The 15,224-nt window shown below is 40.1% G+C and overlaps 1 protein-coding gene across 1 annotated transcript in view; it reads left to right on the plus strand.

Annotated features, from left to right (window-relative positions):
• LOC311247214 (E3 SUMO-protein ligase PIAS1-like) overlaps positions 1 to 12,430 on the plus strand; it is a 213,862-nt gene extending 201,432 nt beyond the window's left edge. The window contains exon 13 of the mRNA XM_084337551.1: positions 12,053 to 12,430. Coding sequence (XP_084193677.1) covers positions 12,053 to 12,403 — 351 coding nt within the window. The 3' untranslated portion in view covers positions 12,404 to 12,430. The remainder of the gene's footprint in view (positions 1 to 12,052) is intronic.
• The last annotated feature ends 2,794 nt before the right edge of the window (positions 12,431 to 15,224 follow it).

The raw sequence follows: 15,224 nt of genomic DNA on the forward strand, positions 1-15,224 counted from the left end.
AGATTGAAGCTAAGCTTATAGATCCCTACCCCCTTACATTTACATTTGTTCTTCCATTAATTTGACTAGTTATAACATAATTTAGTATAATACAATATAAAATATACTTTTACTTATAGTACGAAAAGAAAAAAAACTTGATTCACATGACAGCAGTGAATACAGTACAGAACGACATAACACAATATAGCATTACTTTTTTTATCCTCATTACTCATTTCTGTATTTCTCTAATGTGTATTTTTTAAGCTGCTTTTTAAATTGTGCCATATGTTTACTCAGTTTGATGTATTCAGGTAAAATATTCCACAACTTCACTCCACAAACAGATATGCACATGCTTTTCAGCGTAGTGTGTAGGGATGGGAATTTATCAGATTTTATCGATACGATTCCATTATCGATTCTGCTTATCGATACGATTCTTTATCGATTCCCTTATCGATTCCTGATAAATTTATAATTTAAATAAATAAATTGGAAATGCAACAGAACTAAGCTGGTTAGAATAACAACATGCAACTTGACATTTCTGATTGTCATTTATTGTTGAGGCCCCATGTCAGAAAAATACAAAAACTGTAAAAGAAAAAAAAGATTTAACTATAGCCTACACTTAAATAAAATAATGTATTTGAGATTCTCTTAACACTTTCTCTGCCAGAGACGCCTAAACTCGTCATTCCCCGCCATGCTAATTCTGCCAATGACGCCGTAACACGTCATTGAGATCAATATTTCAAAAATCTGTGATCGCAATCATATTTCTCCCCCGGAGACTTGAGATCTACTGTTGATCCCCTCTCAACTCTCCAACGGTTCAAGAGCGCCATCTGGTGGCCGATCGGCGGATCGCCCAAACTGGAAACAGGAAACGGAAGCTGGTGCTCATTCCAATTCGGTCCGATCACTCGCTAATAGTCCCAGGACTCGAGCTAGACACAATGGATAGCAATCCGTTACCAATAACTCGATAAACAACATGATTTGGGCGTATATACTATTATACAACCTGGAGATGGATCGCATATTTCAACATCCCATAATAGGAATATTTCTGCTCCACGCTCATCGCCCAACGCTACGAGGAAGCTACGGTGAGTTTTAGCCTTTTTTTTAACGAGTTCGATACTAACTGCTCTAATGATCATATCACCCACACTAGATGAATCATCTAACGTTGGCCACGGAATTATAAACGACCCCCCCCCCCCCATCCGGTCAACATCAGATGATAAGTAGTAACTTCTAGAAGCACGTCCATTTGAATTTTTTTTTATCTCGCGCAGATCGCTAGCAAACTGTATTTGATCATCAATATAATGCATTTAGGGCTATAAATCACGTTCTGGAGAAAGCTGCAGAAAACGATAAAAACATACTTATACTTTAGACCGTATTTTAGTATGAATATGTGAATGAAAAAGTATAACGTTGCTACGTCCTGAACGATAGATAATTGACGTTGAATGGGCCATAGTAATGTCAATTTAGCAATACAATTTAAAAAGTTATAGCCCTGCAAAGAAGGGGAACTTCTCCATAGACAAATAGAGCTGGCAGAGAGGGGTATAATGATGTACATAAGCCTGGCGAAGAAAGTGTTAAAGAAAATTATTTTTTTTATTTTTTTTATTCTTAAACTAATTTAATCTATTGAATAACGACCTGTTGAATGTAACTACAGTTCAATATCTTAAACTAATTTAATCTATTGAACCGTAGTTGCATTCAACAGGTCGTTATTCCTCTGTCTTCTCTGTCTCTGGTCTTTCAGACACACACACACACACACACACACACACACACAGAGCTCCCTCCCCGGGCCCCTGTCCTGTAAGGCAGGGGTTCCCAAAGTCGGGGTCGCAACCCACAGGAGGTCGTGGGGGCCGCGGTGGGGGGGTCGCCAGATGATTTCCAAAATAAAATAAAAATCCTACAAAATAAATGTTTTATTTTAATTTTTTTGCAGTCAGGCCACTGAACTTAGAAGCAGGCCAGGACAGTGTTTCTAGTTGCAGCAGCGCAATAGTTGGATAAACTAGGTGGGGAACAACCAGGAGATCACTGCAACTCACACAAGTTGGAGAACTATCTCTCTCTCTCTCTCTCTCTCTCTCTCTCGCTCTCACACACACACACAAAAGGAGCCGCATGTGATTGGTGGAGGCGGGACCCTTACAAAAAACTGTTGTTGCTAATCATTGACACATGCTAGCCTGTAATAATCCCCCCCAGAAAAATCTACTTTGCATTTGATATATTGCAAATATATGCCATCACACACACTGGCATTTAAAGGGTTAGAATTATCAAATTAATATGTGGTGTTATGATCAGGGCTGAAGTTGAATAAAAGATTGTATTATTTTCAATCTGACATTACAAAAAAACTGAAAATCCATCAAAATCAGTGTTGTTGCTAATCATACATAATGCTAGCCTGTTTTTTAACAATAATTTGTGATGCCATCACAAACACTGGCATTTAAAGGGTACAAATAAAAAAAATGCCTGCACCAGAATGCAGGAAATGAGTCTTTGTAACAAGAAATGTCTGGTGGGGGACCCCCTGCTTAAAAAGTGGCCTGACTGGGGCTATATTTTGCACTATATTTCCTGGCCTGAATGATTTCCCCAGTCCGGCCCTGGTTAAAAGCCTCCAATGCTTATTAGTGTGTGTGCGTTTGAACGTGTACAGGTTTCAACCATACATTTCCATTTATAATTTTTTTTTAAATGTAAATAAAAAAAATTAAAAAAATTTAACCTCCTATAATAGTGGGGGTCGCGGCTCTCTGACCCCGTTATTTTTGGGTCGCGGCCTGAAAAGTTTGGGAACCCCTGCTGTAAGGTATTGGCTTGTGTTGCTACACGGACATGTTTGTATGTTGCACGGTACTTCCTGGCTTACCGACTAGTAAACAACAGTCAACGTGATCATCACACGCTCTCCGTCTCTTATTATTATGTGAACTAAAGAGTACAAGGTTTACACAACAGCCCCCACCCCCTTTTTTATATTGTATTTGTACCTGTACTACCTGCTGTCAGCTGTTTATTTACATTTACATTTAGTCATTTAGCTGACGCTTTTATCCAAAGCGACTTACAAGTTCTGTGCGACAAGACAGCAAGAAGGGTATAACTCTATCAGCTGAGTAACAATGTTCATCAAAGTGTTGCGTGTTACAGTGTAGGTTAGTTTATTAGGACAAGTGCATGACAGTAAGGTTAGTAGGGGTTAGATTTTTGTTTTTTGTTTTTTTATCATTTCAGATAATGGTTGAAGAAGTGAGTCTTTAGTCGACGGCGAAAGATTGGACGGGATTCGGCTTATCTCTCTCTGTGAGCTTGATTAGCTAGTGTTAGCTTGCGTTAGCTAGCGCTAGCTCCGCGGCTAATCTTAGCTTACCCTGAATTAAATCAATGACTAGGTTCTAAAACATTGGAGTAGTTTTCACTGCACATAGAAGCAGCCAAACAGCGGGAGCATTTCGGGAGCATATGACCAAAACCCAGGCAATTTCGAGCCCTTAAGGAATCAAATAGTCTGCCATGGCTACATGCGTGGCGCTAACGTTATGCGCAACTGTAGGAAAAACCTGGCAGCGATAAGGGAATCAATAGTCACGGAGGCATGCGATTCCAGGAATCGGATAATTAGGAACCGGCTCCCAACGTTAACCGGTTTTCGATTCCCATCCCTAGTAGTGTGTACCATTGGTTGTTTAAGATTCCCTCTCCCTCTTAAGTTATATTCTCCTTCCCTGTCTCTGAACCATTTTTGAATGTTGCCTGGGATTAGTTTGTATCTGGCTTTGTATACAATGAGGGCAGTTTTGAAATCAACTAGGTCCATACATTTCAATGTTTGTAGCTTTATAAATAAGTTATTGGTGTGTTCATAATATCCTACATTGTTGATTATTCTTTTGCATGGTGCATATTGGCTGTAGAGTGCTTTTGTAGGTATTACCCCACGCCTCTGCACAGTAGTTCATATGTGGTAGGAAGAGTGTACAGTACAGTGTATACAGTGTATGCAGTCTAGGTGTCGGGTTTCACTCTGCCTCGCAGTTTGAGGAAGTGGTTTCCACTCGCTCTGCTATCACTGTGTGGGCTGTCCGCTTACCCAGCGCCCACTGACGTCAGCATGCGCCTCAAATCAGAACGACCTAATTAAATCGAGCAGGAAATGGTCTGAGCTGAATGAGAGCAATCCGCCAATATGGTATTTAGACACAAAAACACATTGATACTAACTCCTATTACTATAATACAATGCTAGAGACTGAAAAATGACATTTATAATGCATGTCACCTTTAATGATAATTTCTTTGCATCAAACCACACTTTCAGATTGGATAGCTCAGCTGCAACATTTTTTAACAGCATTTGGAGGTTCTCTCCCTCACAGAAGACATTTGTATCGTCAGCAAAAATTACATTTTTCCATAATTTTTACGCATTACCTATATCATTTATACAGTATGAATAGTTTCGGGCCCAGAATTGACCCTTGCGGCACACCACAGATTATGTTTGACTGAGTGGACCTGTACTCCCCCAACTGCACAAACTGTTGTCTTTGTTCTAAGTAACTTTTTAACCATTTGAGCCATACTCCTCTGATCCCATACCTTTCCAATTTTAGTAGCAGAATATCATGATTTATAGTGTCAAACGCCTTCTTCAGATCTATGAAGACCCCTATTGCAAACTTCTTATCAATTATGCTTTTCAGTTCTTCTACTAGGTCCATTAGTGCCAATGACGTTGAATGATTCGATCTAAATCCATATTGAGTGTCTATAAGTAATGCGTGTTTATCAATGAAACTGTCCAATCCTGCCGCAAATAATTTTTCCATTATCTTTGAGAACTGGGAAAGGAGAGAAACCGGCCTGTAATTGGTGAATAGATTTTTCTCACCTGCTTTGAAGATCGGTATCACTTTTGCGGTTTTCATTTTGGTGGGGAAGGCACCCAGTTTGAATGAAAGGTTACATATATGCACTAAAGGGTCTGCTATGGCTATGATTACTTGTTTAATTAAGGTCATGTCAATGCCGTTCCAATCTGTTGATGTTTTGTTCTTAAAAATGTTCACCGTATCAATAATTTCATATTTATCTGTATTTCTCAAGAAGATAGTACATGGGTTTCGTTCTTCAAAATAATTAGAAACACCTCCCCCTTGTGGCGGGGTTATCTCCTCTGCCAGTTTGGGCCCCACATTAACACTGAGTGCCAGCAGGGGGCGCATGATTTAGCGATTGAGTGCCAGCGCTGTAGTCAATGGGAGGGCGAGCACATTTGCGAACGCATAAACTATATCTTAAATTATGGCTATGTGTCTAATACGCCTGTCGCTTATCAATGACTTGCTTGCAGTCAACATGTACGAAACGGATTGTTTTTTCATCTGTACATTTCCGTTTTATACCATTTTGAAAAACGCTCGTTCTTGGAAATTTTCTGAAAAAAATTAGATTCTGCAGGAATCGCCCTTTAGTGGAATACACAAAAAACTTTGTAATTTCTCTGCCTATTTATGAATAGTTTTCAAATAAATGCTAGATTATCGATAGTATATGTGTACTTATGCACGCTAGAGAAGCGGGTTGAAAAATCGATTATCTATTTCCTGATCAGCACACACACACACACACACACACACACACACATACACATATAGGGACACATTGATATATATGTGAAAAAAACTGATTACCCCAAGACTGGTCAAATAGATTCCTTACCTCAGATCAGATGTTCTCCAAAAAGATTATTCCAATTCCTGATCGCCATTCCAAATATTGATCGCGTTTATTGATCCAACGCTGGCTGCTCGAAACATATTCCACGCTGTTCTGAGGGACCACAATGACTGCAATCGGCTCGGGTTACATGCCTGACGAGTAAAATGTGGATTCCGGATTTTCTTTTCCCCATGCATCATTCAGTCCAATCCAAAGGGTGCATTACCATCCGGGAGACGATAGGGGCGGTATTTTCCCTGTTTGAGCTCAAAGCCAGTCCCAATGGTAACGGGAGGCTAGATTGATGAGAAATTAATGGAAATCGCTAATAAAGAAATTAACAATTAAATAATGAGATTTCTCGTCATTGGCACTCAACGTATGGCATGAACTAATGAGATTTCTCGTGGCTGGCACTCAGTGTTAACAAAGAATCTATTGAACCCTTCTGCCACCTAATTTTTCTGACTTACTGACTTTCCCTCATCTATAAATTCATCTGGAAAGCCAGAACTAGTTGATTTATTTCTTATAATTGAGTTTAATATATTCCATGTTCCCTTTATGTTATTTTAATTTTTTTCTAATACATTATAGTACTCTTTCTTACATTTTCTAACAATATCAGTTAGTTTATTTTTGTATAGTTTATACTAAATTTCTTTCTCTTTATTTCTATGTTTTATAAATTCTCTATATAAGGTGTTCTTTTTTTTGTGCAGGCATCCAACAGACCTCCTGTAATCCAGGGTTTGTCATGTCTTTTAGCATTTGTTCTACTTTGCTGCATTGGACAGCTTCTGTCATATAACAACAGAAACATATTGAGAAAAGAATCATAAGCAGAATCCACATCTACTGATTCATATACATTTCTCCAATCCTGTGATAATAGTTATTTTCTGAACCTATTTAAAGTGTCCTCCATTCTTAATCTCCTTTGCATAATTACTTTACTATCAACCACTTTAACATCACAATGATAGACTACAAACACCGGTAAATGGTCACTAATGTCATTTATTAATAGTTCACTCTATAAAATTATTAGTAAGTATATTATCTATTAATGTTGCTGAGTGACATGTGATTCTACTCTGTTTTGTAATAATAGGATATAGACTCCTACTATACATTGCATCCTTAAATTCTTCTATCAATGATAGTTTGTTAGGATTTAAAAAATCTATATTATAATCACTACAAATAAAAGTAACCTTCTGGTCGGTGTTTGTAATCATACCTTCCATCGTTTCTCTGAATCTTTCTATGCTAGAGCTGGGAGCTCTGTAAATGCAACTGACAATGATATTCTTCCTTTTTCCCATGTCTCATCGACCAAAGATCGATCTGCTGTCTTATAAAACACAGGTGGGAATTATTTGTTTTACAGAGACCTGGCTTGATCCCAGTATCAGTGATTCAGAAATAGAAATACCCAATTACTCTGTAGCCAGAAAGGATTGCGGTCATAATGGAGGGGGGGGGGGTCTGTGCTTTTGTGAGAAATTATATTAATTTTACTGTTAGGACAGACATGGTTGATGAAGTTGAAGTTGTGCTGCTGGACATTCACCTGACAAAAACTAAACCAGTGCTATTGGGAGTATGTTATAGACCACCTGATCAAAGTGCATTTTATGATAATCTCTAGAGAATGTATTTTCTAGCTGTGGTGTGACAAAAAACGAATGTATTTTGATGGGTGATTTTAATACTGATGTATCTAACAAGGACTGTCCAACGCATGGTGCTTTTACTAGGTTTGGCAAACTGTTTGACTTAACTCAGCTGATTAATGAACCCACCCGAATAAGTAAAACTACCCAAACTAACAAACAATAGATCTTATCATGGTGTCAGACAAATGCAATATCTCACAACATGGTGTGATTGCTTATGGTATCAGTGACCACTTCAGCACATGTACCAGGAAGGTTCATAGAGAAAAATGTTCTAGCCATAAAAACATTAAAATCAGATCTTTCAAGAACTACTGTGTTGAGACCTTTAGGGAGCAGCTTAGGAACATGGACTGGTGTGCAGTGTTGGAAAAGGATTCTGTTGATGGTGCCTGGGATTTGTTTAACCACTGTTTCCTTCAGGTAGTGAATACTATGGCTCCATATAAGCAAGTTAGGTTAAAGCAGAGATCAATCCCATGGCTTAACCCAGAAATTATAAATGCTATTAAGCAAAGGGAGGAGGCCTTGCTGAAATTTAAGAAATCCCATGAGCAAGCAGATGGAGGAAGGAGTACTACATGAATCTAATAAAGGAAAACAAAAATGAACCTAAGAAGCTCTGAAAGACATGGGATGTGGGGGCAAAGCCAGCAGTGGCAAGCCCAATATTGGCCTAAATATCAAAGGTAAAATAGAATTTGATAAAGCACAGGTGACCAATGAATTTAATGCCTTCTTTACCTCAGTAGCCAACAAGCTTGTTGATGCATTGCTGCCTAAGACAGGAGTATATGGAGAGGAGTTTATTCAGAGGTTTTATTCTGGCCGAGGGGTACTGGCCAATTCGTTTACCTTGACCAAAGTGATAGTTGAGAAAGTAGCAGAAATGTTGGCCGAGCTTAATATAGCAAAAGCCACTGGCTTGGACAACATTTCTGCAAAGTTTTTAAGAGATGGGGCACAGGAAATAGCTCCCTGTGTTGCACATCGTATTAACCTCTCCCTGGAGCAAGGCATTGTACCAAGTGGTACTAAACATGCAAAGATTATTCCCTTGTACAAAGAAGGGAATAGCTCTGAGCCTGGTAATTACAGGCCAGTATCCATTTTGAGTGTGACGTCCAAGATTTTAGAAAGAGTGGTGCACGAGCAGATATCAGAATATGTTGGCAAGGACAATCTTCTATATGAATTTCAATCAGGGTTTAGGAAGTCATATTCTACAGACTCATGCCTCCTTTATCTGACTGATTTTATTAGAAAGGAGATGGATGAAGGGAAACTGTGGAATGGTCTTACTTGATCTTCAGAAAGCCTTCGACACAGTAAATCATGGTCTACTGCTTAATAAACTGAAAGCTCTGGGACTGAATGATACAGCTGTAAAGTGGATTGCCTCGTATCTGACGGACAGGGACCAGAGGGTAGAGGTCAATGGTTTTTTGTCGAATGCCAAACCAATAGTTTGTGGGGTGCCGCAAGGAAGTGTTTTAGGACCATTGCTATTTTTATTGTACATAAATGATATGAGAGAAGCATGTTCTTGTAATTTATTCTTATTTGCAGATGATTCCGCTTTGCTCATCTCCCATAAGGATCTGAGTACACTCCAAAGAATGCTAGGAGAGCAACTCTCTAAGGTTAGGAATTGGCTGTCTGACAATAGGCTCTCACTTCACTTAGGCAAAACAGTCTATTTTGTTCGGATCTAAGCCCAGATTAAAAAAGGCTCCTGAACTCAAGGTAGAATTAGGGTCTGAGGTTATAGCAGCAAGAACAGCAGTGAAGTACCTGGGCTGTATGCTGGATGACAGTCTGGGGGGGGGGGGGGGGGGGGGTGGCGGCCTTACAGGTGCTGGGTAAGGTAAATGCCCGCACCAGGTTTTTGGCTAGAAAGGCCAATCTTCTTGACAGGGAAAGCCTTAAGGCCTCTGCATGCTACAGAAACTTCAAAGCAACTGCAACACAACATCGACAAAGCAACGGTGTTTTAGACACTCTGCCTTTATGCTTCTGCAACATCGACGCGCAAAGTTAGTTTAACTAAAGTTAGTTTAGGTTCGTGTTAACAATAGATAATGTACAAAATAAACGTATTTCCGGTGATTTTAGACGTCGCTCTTTTATTTTGAAAACCCCCGACCGGAAGTGTTATAGTGTCTGTTGCTAGCAGCTTCTTAACTTTCTGTGCTTTTCGAGCTAACGTTACCGTAACATCATTAGTTTCCAATGGAGAGGACCTCGGCTCACATGCAGCTCAAACTACCTATTGGAATAAATTAATTGATTGATGTTTAACTTGTCCCTGTGTGTGTCCAGTCATTTCGACTAGCAAACGTTGTATTTAACGTTACCTCAGGACGGATACCATTGTATTTACTTGGTTAGCTATGTAGCTAATGTGGATAGCATTTTTAATAGACCCAATGCTAGCTGGCTGGCTACAGCTTTATTTACTAAATTATGGAGGCTTTTTAATCGTCAAGGTAAGAGAGGATTTGTCATGATCAACTGAAGGCGTATGCTATGGAACAATATGTGCTTGGGTTTTCAGAAAAAGGCGAGCTATGTCGCTGGAAACAACAATGGAGGATGATATTCTCTGCGGGACTAATATTATTCTATGACAGCCCCGCCCCCATTCGCTAACCAACCAATCACTGCTACGCAATATCAACGCAACGTTGTTTAGGTTAGATTTGAGGGACATGTACGCAACGTCCAAGCAACACAGTCTACAAGACCCTCTAAAACAACCGCGCTGAAATCGCGCCGATGTTGTGTTGCAGTTGCTCTGAAGTTTCTGTAGCATGCAGAGGCCTTTAGACTACTGGCCAACGGCCTGGTGCAATGTCATTTTGATTATGCTAGTGTAGCCTGGTTTGAGGGACTCAGCTTCATTAAAGAAGAAACTACAGGTGTCACAGAATAAGATGATCAGGGTTGTGATGGGCCTAGGACCTCGTGATCATGTTGGGAGGAGACATTTTCAGGAGCTCAAAAATGTCCCAGAGTAACTAAGGAAGGTTCTAGTTTTTAATGTAGTGTAGTTTTAGTGTGTTTGTAAATTTTGTATATTGTATTTGTATATTTTATTAATAATGTTGTATTTTACTTTTTAATTCTATTTTTAGCAATATACTGTAGGCTGATGGTAATATGTGTAATACATGTTTATGTAAATACCATGTGCTGCTGAGACCAAGGACCACAATGGAAATAAGTCTGTGACTTTTTTGTGCTATCCTTGATAATTTTAGGATGCATGACTTGTTGTAACATGTAATGTATTTTAATAATTGTCAAAAGAAAAATTATTTAATAAACTTTAAAAAAAAGTGGACTTAAGCTGAACTAACGAGTGGAATAGCCATGCTTTTTCAATCGGCAAGAAGAATAACAGAAAATGTGGATTTATTTGTATTACCACCTTTCTTGACAAGGATTGGCTAGATTACGCGTCAGGGTCCAGTAGCACCAAGTAAGACACAAACTTTTGTTTTGACAACTTGTAATAAGCAACTTTGAAAACGATGCCATTCGGGGTTTGTGTCTCCCGGGTCTAACCAGGTTCTGATCTGTCATATCTGTGTTCTGCGTGGGTCCAGGGCTCAGCTGTCTTTGTAATTGCTAGTAGTCATACAATGTAGTAATCATACAAATGTTTATATTTTCTCACTTCGTCTGATAATCTTTATTGTAATTGGTTCATTCTACAGATTCAATGTAACTATCGCTATCGATAACGTTAGCTTGCTATATAATTTTAGATATTGTTAGCACCCTGAGCCAGGAAGAAAATAATGGGACAACAACTACTTATGCCTGCTACTTTTAAGCAGATAGTTAAACGTTTAAGCAGACCTCTAGATACCAAAGCAGACACGGCCAAAACCATTGTGTAGGTTCACTGTTGTGTTTACTGCTTGATACATTACAGGGCAAAGCTGTACCAACTATCTCAGGGGCGACTATATGACACTAGGTGGAACTAAGTATAACTTGCACCACTGTCTGTTCAAAATAAATGAAACCTAAAGAAACCTAGCCTTTTGCATTTGGGATTTTTGTTGCTTTTTTCCTGTTGTACCGAACCGTGACCCCAAAACCAGCGAGTATATACCGAATCGTGGCTTATGTGTACCATTACACCCCTAATCCCAACACATTAATATTCATGCAAAGCAAATGATGGGGAGAGAGGCAATTGACCAAGTACACACGGCGGCCGTTTTGCTCTTATGTCATTATGTCATGCTCGGGTTGGGATTTCTTTCCAAAATCTGTTCCAAACGGGTCAAGAACTCTGCTGAAAGCGAATACCAGCTTTTTTCTTCCTTTTTTTTTAAACAGGAATTTTAGATGGATAGATTTTAAGAAGCAGGTGAAAGTGAAATGCATTGTTTGGCTATGCTTTAAAATCTTTGGTAAAATTACCCTTATCATAAAACAGAGTGTTACCTGCATTCCACACAGTACTGGGGTACACCTCCCTCTCGCACAAGATGCTTGCATGATAATTTGATAATTGCTAAACTGAACCCAGAACAGCTTCTAGTTAGAGGCAAACCCCACCTGATTACATACTCTCCTCCCCTCAGCATTACAACATGGTGATGGCAGCAGCGGCAGCTGCCTCGGCCTCCGATGACCACGAGCTGCTCCTCAACCGCTTTCTGCCCTACGGCTCCTCCCCTTCCTCCTCCCAGCTGTTCCTGGACCAATCGGGAACCTCCTCGGCCGCCTCCTTGGCCGCGCCAGCCAATGGGGGCAGCAGCTCGGGCAGCAGCAGCAGTCTAGTCTCGTCCAGCAGCCTCCGGGACACCCACTCTTCTACACATTCGTCGTCACACTCTGGCACACACTCCTCACACCCCGGGGTGGCGGCTGGACGGAGCAGCACAGAGGCGGCTATTTACGGTGGCATACCCGATGTTATATCGTTAGACTGACAGGCTGCGGGAGGGGAAGGGACTGATTCAGAGACTAAACGGACCCATTGAACCGTTGTTTGGCTGTTTGACCCCATAACAAGCTCCTTTACTGTAGGGTGAAGTAGTGATCCAGAGACTTAACCCAAGTCACCAGACTCAGACTTGAGGTGAGTTTATGGAGTGCTCTGACGAGACAGACACAAGAACAGCACTATTTGTTGACTGTGGAGGCCTGGGTCTCCTTTGACTTGACTGACTTGAGAACAGGACATGGTCCTCACTTTTAATAAGGTCGTTTTTTCTTTTCTTGGGACATTGTGTTGTTGGCATACTGACTTCAGATCAGCAGCCTGTCCAAGGTATGTGGCTTTATCTATGAAGTTGTGTCCCTAAGACTAAACCTGCATTAGTGCTAAACTGGTACCTGCTGGCACGAACTGCTATGCTATTTGAGCAAAAATAAAAAGGGGGGAGGCTCTTTTTTTTTTTTTTTTTTTTTTTTTTTTTTAAAGGAAATGAAGAGTGACGCTGTGTACAGAGAACAAAATATATTTTCCTCTTTTACTTTTGTATATTAATTCAAGACTTTTCTGTCTGGTGAGTTGCTTCAATTGCTATTTTTAAGTGGAGACAGAGGATGCCCCCCACACACACAGCTTATACATACGCCTACATTGTCACTTAAAGAAAACTTTTATATATTGTTTTCCCCCTTAAAGCTCTATCTTGTTTTAATTCCCCATTGCATTAGTTCTCCAACATCAAATGCATTTTTATTTCTTCACTTTTCTCTATTTTCCGTTCTGGATTCATGGTGTCATATTTCCTTTTCCAGTGGCAGGAACTTCTCAGAGCTTGACTGTACTGTTTATCCATGTACTAATAATTTTATTACGCTTTTAAGTTATGTATATTTAAATTGTTGTATATGCATTCCCTTAGTCCTTCAGGGTTGATGGTATGGGGAGTGTGTAGATGGATATTTCTATCTCTGGTTTTCATTTAACTTTTTTTGGTTCCCAACCCCTTAATAAGACCTCTTGTTTGCTGTCATAGAGCCTTTAATCAGTTTTCACAGAACGTGGTAGTATTATTTCCTAAGAGTTTTTCATTTTGAGTTTCAAGCTTAACCATAATATATCCTTGCCAATTTAGAGCTTTTTTAATTGGAAGGAAATGTTTTATTTTATTTTTGCACAATGCCAAAAATGACAAATGAAAACCTTGAAAATATTCTGAGTGCAGTTGAATGTGTGTGCAACAGTATTTTCAGTCAAGTGTCCACTTGTCTCAGTTTTGATTGGTAGTTGGACAGCACAGCAGTGTCCTTTTGGACCCGTCACTTCTCATTCGTCTTCTTGCCTGACTGTTAAATGGAATTGACAAATCTTGATGAGGGTCTAGCTATTCTGGGCATCAGAGGGCTTTTTGAGAGATGGGCCTCCATCAGATTTGCTCTACAGCTACGCTGGGACTGATGTCTATCTAGTGCCTGTTTGTGTGTGTATGCGTTTGTATGCATGCCTCCCAGCGTGTTTGAAACTGACAAGTAGACATGTTTTTAAAGTAAAAAAGAATGCCTTTAACGGTCAGTCCCCACCCCACCCCACTCCACTCCACTCACCCTCGTTCTGGGACATCAGACATTTGTGTATCTACTCTAAAGTCTTTACCGGCAATGGGCCGATATCTTGGGGACATGGAGTGCTTTGAGATCAGGGTAGTCTGTGTAACTCTTGTCTCAGCTTTAAGTGGAAGGTGGATGCCTCGTCCTCCTATTCAGACAGAGCTTAACTATATATGATTTAGAAATGTATAACTAGACTCAGTGACTACGAGTTAGTGACTATGAGTTAGTGACTACGAGTTAGTGACTGAGTTAGTGACTACGAGTTAGTGACTGAGTTAGTGACTACGAGTTAGTGACTCACTGAGTTAGTGACTCACTGAGTTAGTGACTCACTAAGTTAGTGACTATGAGTTAGTGACTGAGTTAGTGACTAACTCCGAGTTAGTGACTCACTGAGTTATTGACTCTACGAGTTAGTGACTGAGTTAGTGACTATGAGTTAGTGACTATGAGTTAGTGACTCTACAAGTCAGTGACTCTATGAGTTAGTGACTACGAGTCGGTGGAAGTGTCTCAGTTAAGATTTTCAAGTAGCTTATTGTTTTACAGTAGTTGTTCTTTTGTGCGAAGAACAAACAAATACAGGGTTGGCTCCGAGTGAATGTACTGTCGATTGGACTGTTAGAACTTTCCAAAATGGTTCCCATGCTTTTCCTTGGCCCAAAGAGGTTGTCCATGGGTCTAGAATCTAGAGATGTCATGGGTTTTCAAAATCATCTCAACTGTCCAATGTCCAAACCATATTGAAGTCTATCCCTAGATTCAGTATTCACGGACCACATTAGAGGATGTCTCGTGAGACAGTTGACATTCCTCCTTCAGTACCTCTTTGTCTCTTTGTACCCCACTCCTTCTCCTGTGTCTCCTCTGTGCTGTCTGTCCTTGGAACCTTTCTTGTCATGGCAGTCGTATCACTGTCTCGGCTTCAGAACGCCAAGACAGGCACCTCACTGCTAGGTCTAATTAGATTTCACGCCAAGATAATCACTTTTGACAGCTTCCCCTGTTGCCCCATAATCTGTCTTACTGCAAATAGCTGAGAAACGTAGCTGTGACCCCAAAACAGAATGTCTTGGTGTTCACCTCCCCTTTCTCTCTGTCTCTCGCTCTCTCTGTCTCTGTCCCTCTTGCCCTTCTCCATCCTACAGTAGCATCACAATACTTGTCCCATTCTTATTTCGGGCAGCAAGGCCCAACGTTTAAATAGAC

The sequence above is a fragment of the Notolepis coatsorum genome, assembly GCF_963971535.1.
Source record: "Notolepis coatsorum genome assembly, chromosome: 20".
NCBI classification, from domain to species: Eukaryota; Metazoa; Chordata; class Actinopteri; order Aulopiformes; family Paralepididae; genus Notolepis; species Notolepis coatsorum.